At 43.2% G+C, this 15,607-nt stretch overlaps 1 protein-coding gene across 6 annotated transcripts in view; it reads left to right on the top strand.

Moving 5' to 3' along the window:
* The window catches only part of SPECC1 (sperm antigen with calponin homology and coiled-coil domains 1), a 90,529-nt gene that overhangs the window by 37,162 nt on the left and 37,760 nt on the right, over positions 1 to 15,607 (top strand). For all 6 annotated transcript variants that reach the window (XM_069873866.1, XM_069873864.1, XM_069873863.1 and 3 more), the window contains 3 exons: positions 10,690 to 12,257; positions 14,125 to 14,332; positions 15,011 to 15,084. In XM_069873866.1, the coding sequence (XP_069729967.1) occupies positions 10,690 to 12,257; positions 14,125 to 14,332; positions 15,011 to 15,084 (1,850 nt within the window). The remainder of the gene's footprint in view (positions 1 to 10,689; positions 12,258 to 14,124; positions 14,333 to 15,010; positions 15,085 to 15,607) is intronic.

The raw sequence follows: 15,607 nt of genomic DNA, 5'->3' as shown, positions 1-15,607 counted from the left end.
AAGTGGAGTATCAATTGACTGTCCATCAGTTCTAGGCTTACAGTCTGTCACGACACAAGACGGCAGGAATGAAGCTCTGCTGGTGTTTCTCCAGGCTTTTCCCAAGCAGAAGCTGGTGAGGATGAGGGCGTTGGAAGGGAAGCAGTTGTGCTCTTTGAGGGACTGAGGATCTTTCCACAGTCCTTATCTTCTAGATCTGGAGAAGTGCCGCTTTCATAAACCCTTGTTTAGTTTGAAGAATGGACTAATCATGTTAGAAATTACTCTCAGCCTCCTCCACACATAGTTTCTTTGAGGCTGCTTGACTGTGGAAAATCTTTGACTGATCTTTTAATTAAAAGCTCCTTTTTTTTCTTCTAGAAGTTGAAGCTTTTCCTGCTTTGAAGTGGGCAGCTTTTAATAGATAAACATCTCATTAAGCTATGAGATTTCTTCCTCTCTCCCCTTCTGTCTCCTTCCTTTTCTCAATGTTCTCATCTTGTGTTGATAGTTTTAATGATTTCAGCTCAATTCCTTGTGTCAGCTCTTCAGGACAGTGCGAGCGGGCTCCCTTATCGCTATACAATGCAGAGCTAAAGCTCTGGCTGAGCTCTGGAAACTAAACTGCAGTCCTCCCCACCCCCTCACTGAAGCAGGCTGGAAGGGACAATAAAACTGGGTTTATTACGTGGTCATCACATTTTAGTAAACAAAAGGCAGTTGTGATACCAATGCAGTGCTTACTGGTTATTAAGCATTAAGCAAACAAAGGAAAAAGGCTTCTAGCTTTAAATTTCTGCCCTGTGTTTCAGGGGTGGAGGAGGAACCTCCTTTCATGTTTCTATTTTTGATCCCGTTTTTCCTACTCTTTCTGGCTTACTAGGATTTGCGAATTCGTGAAGAAAGGAGTTCTCTTGGCTCAGTCAGCCCTGGCCTTTTGGCCGAGCGCAGGGCAGCATTCCTGAACTGGAGGGTTCAGGTCATGCTTTCCCAATACAATGTGTTCAGAAGTGCTGGGCAAAGGCATTTTCCGCTGCTCTTTTCTTCTGTAGTGACTTGTTTTAGTCCTTCTTTTTTTCAAAGGTTGACAAAGGGTATTGTTAGCAAGTGACTAAAATTTTTGGCAGGCCCACGGGTATTAATGGTTCCCAAAAAAGTATGCCTGAGTTTACCCAGGGGGGACATTCCAGTAAGATATAGAGTTTCTCTGAACATTTGCTGGACCATTTGCTTTGGCTGTCTCGGTGTTTGTTGTGCCGAGTTGCTGGGGACTCTAGAAATCCAAAGCAGCTCGGTGTTAGATTGTGATTGCACTTGTTATCTGCACCCGCGCTGGCAGATACGATGTACGTTTGTTGTTCCCTAGGTTTTGTGTACCTTGTTTCAAAGGTGAGCACAGTGGTACCCTCATGATTCTCTGGGTGCCAGAGGCTTAGGGCACAGGGAAGACCCTTGGGTGCTTCTTGTCTTGAGCAGATTTGAAAGGGAATTTGTATTTATGGAAGCAAAGTCTCGGTGTGCTAGTGAAGGATACGTATGCATTGAATAATTCTTCCCTTCTCTTAACTTTGCCAATGTATTTAACAGATGTATATTTGGTCCTTAGACTTCTGAGCAAAAGTTCCCTCCTATAGCACAACCTGCACTGGTTTTGTACCAGGAACAAAACTGTATTTTACCCAGGGCATGCATATCCAAGCTTGAGTTTTCATTTGAGACTTAACAAACCTTCAGAAAACCAAAGTAAATAGAGTAAGAAGTGTTCAGAGGAACTCTTTTGTATGGACACTGGCAAGTCTCTCAGGATAAAGAGATTTTAACCACTCCTGCTGTTATTCAGAGAGGAATTGTACGTGAACAGGCCCATAAGGAAGAAAGCAAGTCGGCTGAAATTCACAATGAGACATTGTGAAAAGGATTTTGATCAGATCTCATCTCATTTACCTCCTGAATGCGACCTTGTTTCCAGTGTAATAGCATAGAGCTGTGACAATGTGAAGTTGAGCCTTGGTTCTTGTTGTGGCTGTGTTTGAAACCACCAGATGCTGAGAAGAGCTGATCTTTTTTCTATTTGCATTTTAACATTTTTTTGGGAAGAATTAAATGGGACTTTCTATGTAAGAAGAAACCAGATGGCAGTTATTGATCGGGGGAATCCAACAATCTGAAAATAAAATATTTGTGGTGTTTAAGAAATGCCTTAATCATGTAGCAGAGATTCCCTGGGTACCTTCCCTTTTAAAAACACTATGCAGCTTACTGAAGGGACAATGTAAATAGGACCTTTTGTGGATGATAAGAGTCCTGGACAGTACATCTGTACATTTTTGCTTGTTTTAAAGGCTAAAATTTGAAATAAATGGAGATGCTTCAAATACGAAATCATCTCTCCTATGGGTTACATTCCTATCATGGGAGAGTCTCTTCCAGTGGCCACCCTTCAAAAGAATGTCCTACCAGTAGTTCCTCTGCAGATTTAAAATGATGACAAGTAGTTTTGTCATTACTTAGTCATTGAGTTACCAAAATAGTGCCTTTTCTGGTGTGCAAGAAGCACATGAGATCTCTAAACTCATACCTTCCTACTGTCCCTCTTAAAAAATAAGCTAACCTTTACAAAGTCTTCAGCTCCAGTGTTAGTGGTGTCTGTGGTCTTAAATCAGGAATTGCTTGGATCGAGATTCTTTTTGCTGCTTTTCCTTTGGAACCTCTGGTAGTGCAACTTTTCAAGCACAAGTATCTGTTGTTCCCTAGTACCTTGTAATATAATTGTCTAACATCAGTCCTTGAATTTCTTCCATGCACTGTCCACAGTGATAACAGATCAAAATCTTTGCATTAAGGCTTTTAGCTTTTTCCTCCTGTTGCACATGGTACCTATTCCCCAGAGAACATAGGCAGTTTGACGGGCCATTAAAATCCTTCAGAAAAAAAAGAGTTGATGTAATGATTGCTTTTTAGTGTCAGTGTTTCTGCTAAGTGAGTAGAAGGCCTTATTTGAGCAGATGCTTCTATATAATGTTAGATTATCCAAACCATCTTTGTTCTGCAGCCATCTCCTTGTCTTTTTTAGAGTTGGGTGGAGTCCAGGCGAGCCTTCCCAAAGAGTTGCTGTCCTGTAAAGGTGTTGGCTCTATGACTAATAATCTGCAAACAGACTAATTCAGGAGAGCCATGACTAGCCAAGCCTAGGTTTGCTTTGTTTGTGGTTGCATAAAGACCAGGTAGCAGAGAACATTGTCTTCCTGCAGGACAACCCTAAAGGAGATGGAAAATGGTATGCTCTTCTGAGTTACTGAGGATTATCTAAGGAGTATTCTACACTGTGTTCACTGGAAAATGCTGACAACTAATGCATTCAGCTCATTCTTTTTGTGTATGAAGCAGATCAAGCCATAATAGTTTGTCAGAGTATAATAGTGTCATTCTTTATACTGACTTTTTACCTAAGCTAGTAAGGGAGCAGAAGTTTTACATATTTGACTCTACAATGTGAAGTTCTAAACAGCTTAAGCAGTTTTGAAAATAATGGTAGGTACTCATCTGTGTCTCTTGACACCTTTGTCTCTGAAAATCTGTCCTTCTACATTAAGTCTTGTCCTTGTTCTAACCCTCAAGAAGCACTTAGAACTGATTCGGATCTTCATCATGAGTTGATTTAGTTCTATGCATCTATTCAGTATTTGTTATCAAGTTGTCTTGTTCGAGGCTTCAGAACAGGAGCGTTAAACAGTGCAGGCAGACCATGTGTTGGGATTTTGCCTCTGTGTAGATATCTGTATGAACAAGCCCAGCAGCAGAGGTAAGGGTTCTGTTAGAGCTGCCCTACTTTTCAGCAGTTATGTTTGTTTTTTCTTGTGCCACGATGAAATATGTCAGTGTGTTTCCTGTTAATCAGGATATCAGAAGATCTCTAGCAGGGAGGGTGTTTTTCAGCTGTTTCATTTGCTTAAACAAAGGGGGAAAAAAACCAAGAAAGAGCAGGGAAAAGCAGGGCATTTCAGTGAAGTAGATGTGTGTGCAGAACTGTGAAATCCTTTAATGAAAAAGTACTTCAAAAGAGTCAAATGTACACCAATCCCTCTTCCACGAAGTATAGGCTTAATTTCCCAAAGGACATTCCTAGTTCGCTTTTAATCAGTCTCGGTGTCAATCTCAGGATCAATGCTAGAGCAGGGTGAAAGTGATCTGCCAGGTCCCCTGGGCTTTCAGTTAAGCTCCGAGCTCCTAGTGGTTCAGCCTCTTCGGAAGAGGGATTCTAAGCACCAAGTTAATAAGGTTCTTGAAAACTTCACTCAGGTTGACAAAAGAAGATAAAATTCGACTAGGCTCCCTGTAAGGTGGACTCTATTATTGATGGGAGTCGAAAGAGTGCAATTGCTATCTTTTCTGGTTTGACTGGGATTATATTCAGGTCAACAACGTAATGAAGTCACATATTAATACATTGTGTTAAGTTGTTCTTTGTGTTGCTGGAAATCACCTAAGTGGTACTTGGGAACTGGAGTGATTTTGAAAATGACGCATTACAGCTGCTATTACCTGCCTTGTAATCCTAGCTTCTAAGTCTGTTGCGAAAGTCTGACTGTGCAGTTCAATGCCTAGTGGCATTCTAGATGTCTTCAGGCATCCCAGTTGCTCTCTGTCTGCTTCTTGAGCAGAGGACAGGTCTCCCACAGGTACTGTCAAACCTTTCAGCTCAGTTGAGGGTATTTTAATCATACCTAAAGGGCTTCTGAAATGGCACAAGACATTGGCATCTGTATTTTGGCTCCCTACACTAGGTGTTGTAAACCAGGTGGGATTAAGGTACACCTGTGACCCTGCTTTGTTTTGCATAAGAAACTCCAAGGCGGCTAAAAATAGTAGTGGTGTCTTACCCAGGTAAGGCTGAGCACGTATGAGTTCGTGCCCGTCTGTTGCTGTGTGTTAGCAGTGCTGCTGTGCATCCTCAGCAAGACCTTGGCAAAGCCTGAGTGAGTCCAGGATCTACCCAAGTCACATCCAGAGGATAAGCTGAAAACCAAAACTGACAAGAAGGATCTGTTTCAGCTACAGTAAAACTGTATGGGGGATGTTTAATAAATATTTATTTGCTTACAAACATGGGCTGTTAATAGCGCTCTCTTTATATAGCCATTCTGCTAAATTCTTGATTTATACTCACCTTTCCCTCAAGGTATCTCAGGAATCATTTTTCTCTCTGAGGCTTGGGAGTCCTGTTCAGATGGCAAAATTTATTTAAAAAGCTTGGCACATAGGAGCAGAATTCCAGAAGGAGGCTGTGAGTTAGCCTATAATTTCTTGTTGCTACCTCTTTTGTTTCGCTATCCCTTTTTGAGATGGGAGGGATGGCAAAGAGACACAAGACAGTGAAATAAATAGCTGATCTGTTGCAAATGCAGGAACGGGAATGAAAGAGGTGTAGCAGTCCTCCTAGAGCAGCAGTTAATCATGAGAGCACAAACTTGTCTGCAGGCAACAGTTTGCCTTTCTGAAATGTATGACTTTACCATTGCAGAGTGCTATGAATAGCTTTCTTTTATTTTCTGTTATCCTGCCCTTGCAATTCAAATAAGTTATCCGTTGTTTAAAAACATCGCACCAAAGATGCATCTGTCTTCGTGCTTTAGTCTTACGTGACTGAAATGCTTGCTGAAATGATTCAGTGGTCAGTGTGCTTAAATTACATGGATGAACTCGACATGAGGAAGACTTGGTACCTGCTGAAACTATGGAACAATGAATTCAATGTGGATTTTTAAACATGCTTCAGAAAATGTATGTTTATTATTCTTAGTTTACGAGTAGACGGGATTAAAGTTTAGGAAGAAAGTACAAAACACAACATTCCCTGTTAATTTGGTCCCTGGAACAGCAGAAGCCCATGGCATTAATCTTTGGTTTATTAATATGCTGATGGAGTGAAAGATTAAGGAAAGGGCAGGTTGTGGGACGCAAATGGCACGAAGGCCAGTGACAAATAATCTTGTATTGACTTCACTTCTAAAAAAAAATAGATTCAAGGCAGAAATTGGAACATTTCCAAAGGTGTATTTTGTGGTCAAATTAAGTCACTTCGCAAGTGAGATTCTTCCTCTGCAATGGGACCGGAGAAGCTGGTATTTGAACTGTGACTCATACTTAAAAATCAAATGTAACTTCGGGGCTAGTGCTTTACTGGGAAGACAAGGAGATGTGCTACCTCAGAGCACACAAGGTGTGAAGGCAGATGCGTGTGTTGAATCTGCATTCCAAAATGTCATGCAAGTCCCTCTGTGATGGGTAAAATGTTTGCCACCTACTTTCCCTTACGCTGCCATCACTGCAGTTAACATCCACCATGCTGCGTGGACTTCACTTCTGAACAGTAGTCCTGTGTGTGCCACCTTGAGGGAGCGAGAACTGCTTTTCTCCATTCTATAGTCCATTTTCTTCTGGCTGTGGATGCCCCTGTGGGAGCTGATGTGGCAGGTGCGGAGAGCTTAGATCAAATAAAGACCATTATGTGGAAAAACTGAAGAGTAATCCTGTCGCTGTGCTGAAAATGGGATTAAAATGGCTAAAGATGATCATGAGGGGTCAACTTTTATCTCGTTAAAGCCTCACTTTGTTTCTGACACTAGCGGAAAGTCAGCGAGTGTTTCCTGGCAGAAAGTGATGCAAACGGTAAAGCCGCACAGCAGGCTGCCGGCCGGGACCTCCGGGGTCCTGATCCTTACTGACTTACCGTGACCTTGGCCGAGGCATTTTGCATCTCGCTGCTTCCCTGACCTGTTACGTAGAGTTAGCTATTATGTGTTTCAGATGATTTGAGTCAAGTAGCTGTTAATTTTAAAGCACTTTGAAAATGATAACCTCTATACAGATGCTGGGTTTTTGACTCTCACACTTGAATAGCGTGGCTGATGCTGAAAATGGAGGAGTTCTTACTGCGCGCCAGGGCGAGGAATGTGATGATGAGGTGACCTTAGTCTGAGCAAAACAGGTTTTCAGGCAGTAACTCTCAGTGGAGCAATTAATGAGTAATTCCCAGTTCCTCTGCAGTGGGGAACACAAGCTGAGCTCTTCAGGAGGGTGGGTGTGGGACTGGGAGAGTGGGAGGTTAGGTAGGGGGCAAAGGCAACGAGAAATACACTGTTGGACAGAGGTGTAGCCTGAGCTTGGAAACATGGGACAGTATGAAAGTTGTTGTGCTTAACCTTGGCAAGAGAATAGTTAAGCTAACAGGTTGGCCAGTGCGGATGAACAGTGAAAAACGGGAATGAGATGCCCTAGCACCATTTTGACTAAACAGAAAGGTATTTAATGGTTTGGGTGGGTTTTTTATTTCCCCAGGAATGTCTCCTTTGAGATGCAGGGCTGATTATTTTTCTCTTCCCTGCTCAAAACAAGCAGCACTTTCTAGGAGGTCAAGTTGTGTGTGATTCCAGCCACTTTAAGCAGCAGCATAAATCAGCCTTAGATGGGGTTCTGCAGCCTGGTTGGCATGTGTCTGTCTGGAGTCTCTTATAGCCCCTAACCGCTGTGGGGTGGGGAGCTAATCGTGTCACCAGGGTGGCTGTACAGCCCTAAATGCCATTTCTGCACTGTGGGTGCCTCGGGCTGTGGGGTTGGCAGTTCCATTTATAACTGCTATGCTGCTCAATTTCAAGGTCATTCAGGGGGAGAGGCACCCATAAAATAGACTGTAATAGTAGTGCTTGTGCCTGATGCTTTGTTATCACTGTACATATGCACTGAGAACTGTTTCTTTTCTGGGCTGTCTGGTTTTTTCAGTATTGCATGGCACTGTTTTGGAAAGCATAGAAAAGAAAATATGTAAACACATCTGTGTCATGACAAAACTAGGTAGGTTAATGGTTATTGACGGATAGCAAATACTTTGTGATTTATGACAACATGTCAGCAGAGCATGGAGTCTTACAAAACACATGGGACGGGTTGAGTAAGCTCAGAGCCTGCACTGGTTGGCAGCCAGGTGAAGTACAGATAATCCCAGTAAAATATACTTAATTGTTATCCTTAGGTATACATCTTCTATTGCTCAGGAACATGTTGCGATTGTCATCAGGTGGCTGTTAGAAGCACACTGGCATTGCTACCAGAAGTGCTACGTTTCTTTTAGGAAGAGGTGTCTTTCTCAGTGCCATGTTTACTGGTGTGTAGTAGTGTCGTTATTTCTTGTAACGTAGATAATATTGCCTAGTCAACACCACCCACTACCCAGTCATGTGCTGACCAGATGACAGTCATGTCATTGCAAAGAAACCCCAGATGATTTATTTGAGGCATTTGCTTTGTCATAAAGATTTGTTATAATAGTAGAAAAGCAGTTCAGGTGGAATAGAAGTCCAGGACATAACAGAAGGCTTTAAATCCACCCCCTAGGCTCCATCAAAGAACATCTGTAGCTGTTTGTGACGTGTATTTTACATCTGGAGTCCGCAGTATGGTTATGGCTCATGTGAGTACGGCTGCTCTCCTCTGGTCACCTCTCCTGCTCTCCTCTGGTCACCTCTCCTGCTCTCCTCTGGTCACCTCTCCTGCTCTGTGTTCAAGAGACACATTCCAACACGGCCTTGGGCTCTCTCACCTGGGTGCTTGGAGATCCCCACATGAACCTCTGCCCCCGAGTAAGAAGGAGCTGTGCCAAGCAGGTATTTCACTGCCAGAACAGCACATCATGGTCCATTCCCTTTCCCTGTTGTCCTTCATCTTGCAGTGTTACCTGCGCTGATACTGAAAGTTTCACTCATCTGTGGAGCTCAATGTGAATGGGGTTGGAGAACAGGCCTTATGAGGAGCGGCTGAGAGAGCTGGGGGGGTTCAGCCTGGAGAAGAGGAGGCTGAGGGGAGACCTCATTGCTCTCTCCAACTACCTGAGAGGAGGTTGTGGAGAGGAGGGAGCTGGGCTCTTCTCCCAAGGGACAGGGGCCAGGACGAGAGGGAATGGCCTCAAGCTCCGCCAGGGGAGGGTCAGGCTGGACATTAGGAAAAAATTTTTCATGGAAAGGGTGATTGGTCCCTGGCAGAGGCTGCCCAGGGCGGGGGTTGAGTCCCCTTCCCTGGAGGGGTTTAAGGGACGGGTGGACGAGGTGCTGAGGGACATGGTTTAGTGTTTGATAGGAATGGTTGGACTTGATGATCCGGTGGGTCTCTTCCAACCTGGTGATTCTATGATTCTATGGTTTACGGGTGCCAGACCTTGGGAACCCTCGGGCTTATGAAACGGGCTGAGCAGTGAGCCAGAGGTCTTCAGCTCTGCCCAACAAAGTGGGTTCTCAGCTCTGGAGTCGCACCACAGCCATTTGAGCTGCAGTGGAAAATCTCTCCTCTCCGCTTGCTCCGCTTGCGTTGCACTTTTCTCCGGGGAGCCAGAGCTGCCTTGCTCTGCTGGCGCCTCCAGCTGTAGATGACTCAATGAAGCTGTGTGGGCTGCTGGCTCTCTGGCCAGGCTGTCCCTGCTATCTCTTCCCCTAAACACTGGAGCCTTTGTCTCTGGCCCTATCTTGCCCCTGCCATCACAGAGCCCTCTCTGTGCTCTCCTCCCAGCACAGCCTCTGTGTTCAGGGGTCTTTTCTTCAGCTGCTCTTTGTCCCTGGGTGTTTATTGTGCCTTCTGCAGAGTGTGTTTGTTTGGGAGAGAGGAGGAGGGGCTCCTGGTTGTGTGGGGTTTATAAACCTAGTGCATTCTTCAAAAGAGATGCTGAGCAAACTGGGGAGTGTTAATATTAACCCTTCGCTTACAGAGAGGGGTTTCCTCTACGTGTGAAAAATGCTGTGGGAGGTTATGAGGCCGCTCACGGTGTAAGGAGGTAGCCGTGCAGTTTTGCAGCAGGGAGTCTGCGTCTCCTTTGGTCCCAACTGCCCCTTGGTTTTCCGCAAACACTGCATGTGTGTATCAGCAAAGAGAACCTCCCAAACGTGAGATGTAATCGATTCTAGGATTTCACCCCAGAGTGCTCTGGAACTTGTTTTTATTGCAGACACTGGCTCACTAGCCCTTTCTATTTGCATAACTGGCCCTGGCATCCTGTGTATGTGGCTGCATCGCAGTATCTTTGCATTGTACCATATCCCAGAACTTAATAGCTCTGTATTTTAGGGCTTTTCCTTTTGAGTAAGGTCTTGAAAACAGGAATTTCTCATCTATCTCTGCAAGAAGCTGCAACAACACAATTGTGTTAGAAGTGCCAGGAGAGTTTTGTATTCCATTGAATCTGCAGTCAGCATAAATGTTTCAGACTTTTTTTTTAATGAGGATCGGCATAAACTGAGCATAATGCAAATACATTAATTTTGTGTGATAAAATTCTCATGTGTGATAAAAATACACGTGTTGTTGAATAGGGTATCTTTTCTTAATTTATTGAACTTCTCCCTGGAAATTAATAGTAGTCTGAAGAACTTTTATTTTCAAATAATTAATATCCTGGTCCTGGGAGTTGCAGTTCCTGTATTGCAGCATCTATGTCTATCATTGTACTGGGAGGTTCAGCAAACTGTTCCTTTGTAGGGGGTAGGAGAGGAAGAAATGCAGAGTAATACAAACCTTTGAAACCTGAATCCACACACTCAGGTGTGACTAAACCTATTCAGACAGTCAGGTGCTTTTTCCAAGTCCGCTCTAGGCTCTAGCGTTGTTGTTGTTGTGTTACTTGTTTTCTTTATGAACTAAGTCGGTTTGCCTTGTCTCTTTGTCTTCAAGGAACAGTTTCAGCTGCAAAGCGCACAGGGATTCCAGCCCCTCGAGAAATATCATCAGCTGCATCCAGAGAGAGAGCCGTATTGCGTGGTCAAGCCAATGCAAGGAAAACGCAGCCCAGCCCCACATCTTCTGGTGCACCAACTCCAACCAAGCACGTGCGTCCCGCTAGCAAGTCCAAGCAGGAGAATGAAACCGGTGACAAGGCTGTCCTGGAATCTCAGGTTAAAGAGCTTCTGGCAGAAGCAAAGACAAAAGATTCTGAAATTACCAAACTCCGTTGTGAATTGAAGAAATGCAAAGAGAAGGGGTCACTTAACGTCGAAGCAATGGGTGCTTCCAACCAAAATTTAGAAACGGTATCACCTGTTGATATAGATCCGTTAATACGGACCCTTCAGGAAAAAAACAGAACTTTTCAAAAAGAGCTTGCTAGCCTGGGAGAAGAAAATCGTGTTTTGAAAGAGAAATTGCTTTATCTAGAGAACTCTCCTCTCTCAGACACAACAACAAGCAGTGGGGGTGACAGCAGCCTCCCAACCCCAACTACCCAAGAATCCAGTTTTGGAAGCCCATCAAAACATGTGTCGAGAGGCAAAATGGATGAGCACAGACAGCGTGTGAGTGGCAGTGCGCTGCGCAATTCGGGTTCATCCAGCAGTGATGTAACTAAAGCTTCCTTGTCACCCGATGCATCTGATTTTGAACATATAACAGATGTACCTTCCAGGCCAACATCTTCCAGCAGCAACCACTTCAAAGGTTCCAAATGCTCCACTGCAGGAAGTTCTCCGAACAATATTAGTGACCTTTCTGTTGCGTCTCTTACAGAAAGAATACAAAAAATGGAGGAGAATCACCACAGCACAGCAGAAGAATTGCAAGCCACTTTGCAGGAGCTGTCAGATCAACAGCAAATGGTGCAGGAGCTGACAACAGAAAATGAGAAGCTAGTGGAAGAAAAAGCTCTTCTGGAGACTTCCTTTCGTCAACACAGAGATAGAGCAGAACAGCTTAGCCAAGAAAATGAGAAGCTAATGACTCTCCTCCAAGAGCGATCCAAGAATGAAGAAAGCAGAGCTCAGGAGGGTAAAGTCCTTGAACTGGAACAAAAATGCACTGAAATTCTTGAAAAAGCACAATTTGAAAGAGAGAAATTGCTCAACATTCAGCAACAGTTAACCAGCAGTCTACGGAGCTTAGAGAGGGAGCATCAAGATGCCCAGCAGGTGATTAAAAGCCTGAGGGAAGAAAATGAGAAGCTACTTAAGCTTCTAGAAGTGGAACGGCAGAGCAACAGCACAGTAACAAAAACTCTGGAGGACTGTAAAATTGCCTTAGAAGGTCTAAAAATTGAGAACGGCTCTCTCAAAACTCAGTTAGAGAGTGAGAAACAAAAAGCTGCAGAAATCAATGCAATGGGATGCACTACTGACAACTCTGAGGTGCAGGAGATGCTGAAAGTAGCCCATGCGGAAAAGGATCAGTTAGAAGCATCTTGCACTGAGCTTAAACAAGAGCTGCTGAAGGCAAGCAGTGAACTGAAGCACATTCAGGGGCTGCTATCAAAGGTAAAGCAGTGGCAGCTGTAAAATACAATGCTTGCTTGTCTATCCTCCCATAAATAGGTAATTGTTGCTATTTAGGTTGTTATTGAGCTGCTGATTATAAGTTTCCAGGATTTAAATTGCATGAATTAGTTCTGAATGGAAGCTGGGATCGTATGATATTGTCTGTTTCTGCTGCTATATGCATATTTTCCCAGGAATAACCGTTAGCGTAGCTATGGTTCTAAATTCAAAACTAACTTCCCCTAATATCTTCTGCAGAATTTACTATCTTAGTAAATCGAATTATGTTCATCAAAATTGGAATGAAGAACAGGTAAAAAAACCCCGCAAACTTTGATATTTTGTGAACCAAATTTAGTAAAAATCACTTGGTAATCCAAATGGAGATTGAAGAGAAGAAGGGCTTGAGTACTTAGCAGCAAATAGCAAATTCTGAATAGTTAATCGTGATTAATTATTGGTGCACTATATGTGTCACTGGTTATGAGAACACATGGACATGAGCTAATGCTCAGAGAAGCTGATTTTACAATAATGTGACTAATGATGCATGATCGAGCTCCAGGTGAGATTACTTTCATAAAACTACAGTGTTTTGAGGAAACTGAGAAGTATTCTCTGTTGGGGCAGGTAAAGTAATGGGAAAAAAATGGATTTATTTTAGAACAATTTCTCTCTGCCTTGTTCAGTTTGTAGCTTTGCTCCAAGCAAGCTTACATAAGTTACTGTTTCTATTTCCTCTGTGATCCTGGATGTTCAGAAGAGAGCTGCAATGTGAGGCGTCATAGAACAAGCGTTAATAAAGCACAAGCCAGTGATTACGTCCCATCACTGCAGAAAGTCGTAGTCAGTGTGTGCAGCTTTTCCTGTATGGGGATCGTGAGAAGAATGGGCTCACTGCAGGGGGAGAGTGCGTTGCCAAAAAGCACCTCCGTGATTTGAGTGATTTAGAAAATCCAGATGTCCTTTCAGCTTAAATGAGCAACCACAGCAAATGGAGTCAGTAGAGGAGGCTCCCAAGCGCTTGCTAGAGCTGCAGTTCATGAAGAATAAATGAAAAACTGCTGAGTGCTCAGACTCCGTACCAAACTTTTATTGCTTGGTTTGGAAACCACAGATTTCCTCCTTTTTACTCTTCCTTTCCCTCAGATTAAGCTGGTTTGAATCATTGGGTATTTGTGACACCCAAACGAGACCACAGGCTTCTGTAAGGCTGCCCTTCAGTCAGGCTGTGCCAGTGCTGCTCACTGAATTGGCTGCCTACACCTTGCTTTTCTATAGCTTCTTCATACTCGGGAGATCTCCCCACAGACCTGGAATTGATCTGAGGGGCTGAGCCAACATAGTGAAGTGCAGCGGATTCCCCCTTCAGTAATTCCAGATGTCCTATATCCAGAAATATACTTTTCTGCAGTAGCTAGTTCTCCTGCGTGTGTTTTCACAGTCATTGAAAAAGCACATGGCAATAGCAGCAAAAGTAATGTGGACAAAATGGTCATCATATTGGCCCTAAGGCAATGATATCACTCTCATAATGTGATGCATAAGTAGATATGGAGCTTTCTTGGAATGTAATTCCTCTCTGTTCATTACCTGCAGAGAGATGGGTTAGGAATTAGGGTCATTATCTAGAAAACGTAATTTCCTTTGTAGCATCTTGTTTTATCATCTTTATTACCGGGAATGAAAACTGACATTCATAGCTCTTCTGTCTTTCTTCGTATTGTCTTTTTGACATTGAAACTCAGTTTATACAATGCTTAGAACACAGGTTCAGTTCTTAATTCCATGAGATGCTCAGTAAAATCTGTAATGAGTGATATCTCTGAAGAAATACAGACTTGCAGTTTGCTTTCCTCCCTTCCAGGCTGAGAATGAATGTGGTCAGCTGAAGGAGTTGTGTGACCGGCAGGCTGAGCAACTGAGCAGAACCAACCAGAAACTGCAGGAAAAAACATCTGAGAATGAAGCAGATATAAAAAACCTGAAAGAGACCATTTTCGAATTGGAGGACCAGGTGGAGCAGCATCGTGCTATAAAACTTCACAATAACCAGCTCATCAGTGACTTAGAAAGTAGGTGGAGCTGAAAAAAAGGATTTATGTGAACTTATTCAGGGGGCTCAGTTGTGACTGCAACAGGGAGAAGGAGGTGTGTCTTCATGTGGGGGGACAAGGGTCTCACTTTAGAAATATTCCACTTTTGGCCAATCCTTTCTGTTCATGCACAGAAGTCACTATTTAACAGTTTGTGCTAGAGAGTAATACAAGAGACAGTCTCCAAGCCTCATTCTTCAGCACAGGATGTTTTGTCCATTCTAGTAACTGGAATTATTGTCTGTTTAAAGAGCTTTTAGGGAGGAACATTGGTAAGAGCAATGAAGGCGAGGTTGCTGTGATGTGATGTGATGGAAGGGGAGCTGCCACCTGGTGGAATGAGTGTCGCTTTTCGAATGCTCTAGGGGTGTGTGTGATACTGCACATGTGATTCCATAAATTTAAAAGGCTGGTTTAATGCCTTGAAATGATAACCTGTTTCAGAGATGTTTGAGTAAAAAAAAAAAAAATCTACTGTTGATTCCATTCCTGATCCATTGACAGACTGTCTTAATTTCAGTCTAGTCTGTCTAGTTCTAATCTGTCTAGTGGCATTGCTAGAGGCAAAACCAAATAGGCTGCTCTGCCCTCCCATTTTCATTTTTCACCCTTGCCCCAATGTGTTTAGTAGTATTTTCCCTTTTTTACTGTTCGTAGGTAAAGCAATGAAGCTGGAAGAACAAAAACAAGATACAGAGAGGCAGCTGAAGGCACTGACTAAGCAAATGAAGGTAAGACTTGGGTTAGATTCCATGACACAGCTAAGCTGAGCTCTTATTGCAATGCTGGATTTGAGAGAAGCATTGCATTTTTCTAGAACGATTACAGAAAGTTCATTCTACACAATTTTGTTCTTTATTCTCTTCATTCATTTCTAGCTGTTTCTTTGCCTGTGAGGGAAAAATATAACACATCCTTTGCAATTTACTTGTTCTTTTTGTACCTATGAACTTCTGCTATTATACTTTGGACAACTGAATCATCAGTAGCAATGAGCTCTTTTCAGCACCTGCGCTTGTGGTAGTATCAGCAGTCTGAATGACCAATAGCTATAGAAAGAACTTTAATTGTACTTTTAGTATTGGAGTGGAAAGCTTAGCATCAGTTTCTTTGGAAATCTCATTTGTACTGTGTAAAGAGGCAAGTGTTTAGTTTGACCTCAATGTCATCTTGAAATTGTGGTGAAATCCTGATTGCTTGTGATCCCTGAAAGAGAGTTGAATAACTAGGTGTTCAGCTCAAGCAGATGCATTG

This window comes from Phaenicophaeus curvirostris, chromosome 21, assembly GCF_032191515.1.
Source record: "Phaenicophaeus curvirostris isolate KB17595 chromosome 21, BPBGC_Pcur_1.0, whole genome shotgun sequence".
NCBI classification, from domain to species: domain Eukaryota; kingdom Metazoa; phylum Chordata; class Aves; order Cuculiformes; family Cuculidae; genus Phaenicophaeus; species Phaenicophaeus curvirostris.
This window is presented reverse-complemented; position numbering and strand designations above follow the sequence as displayed.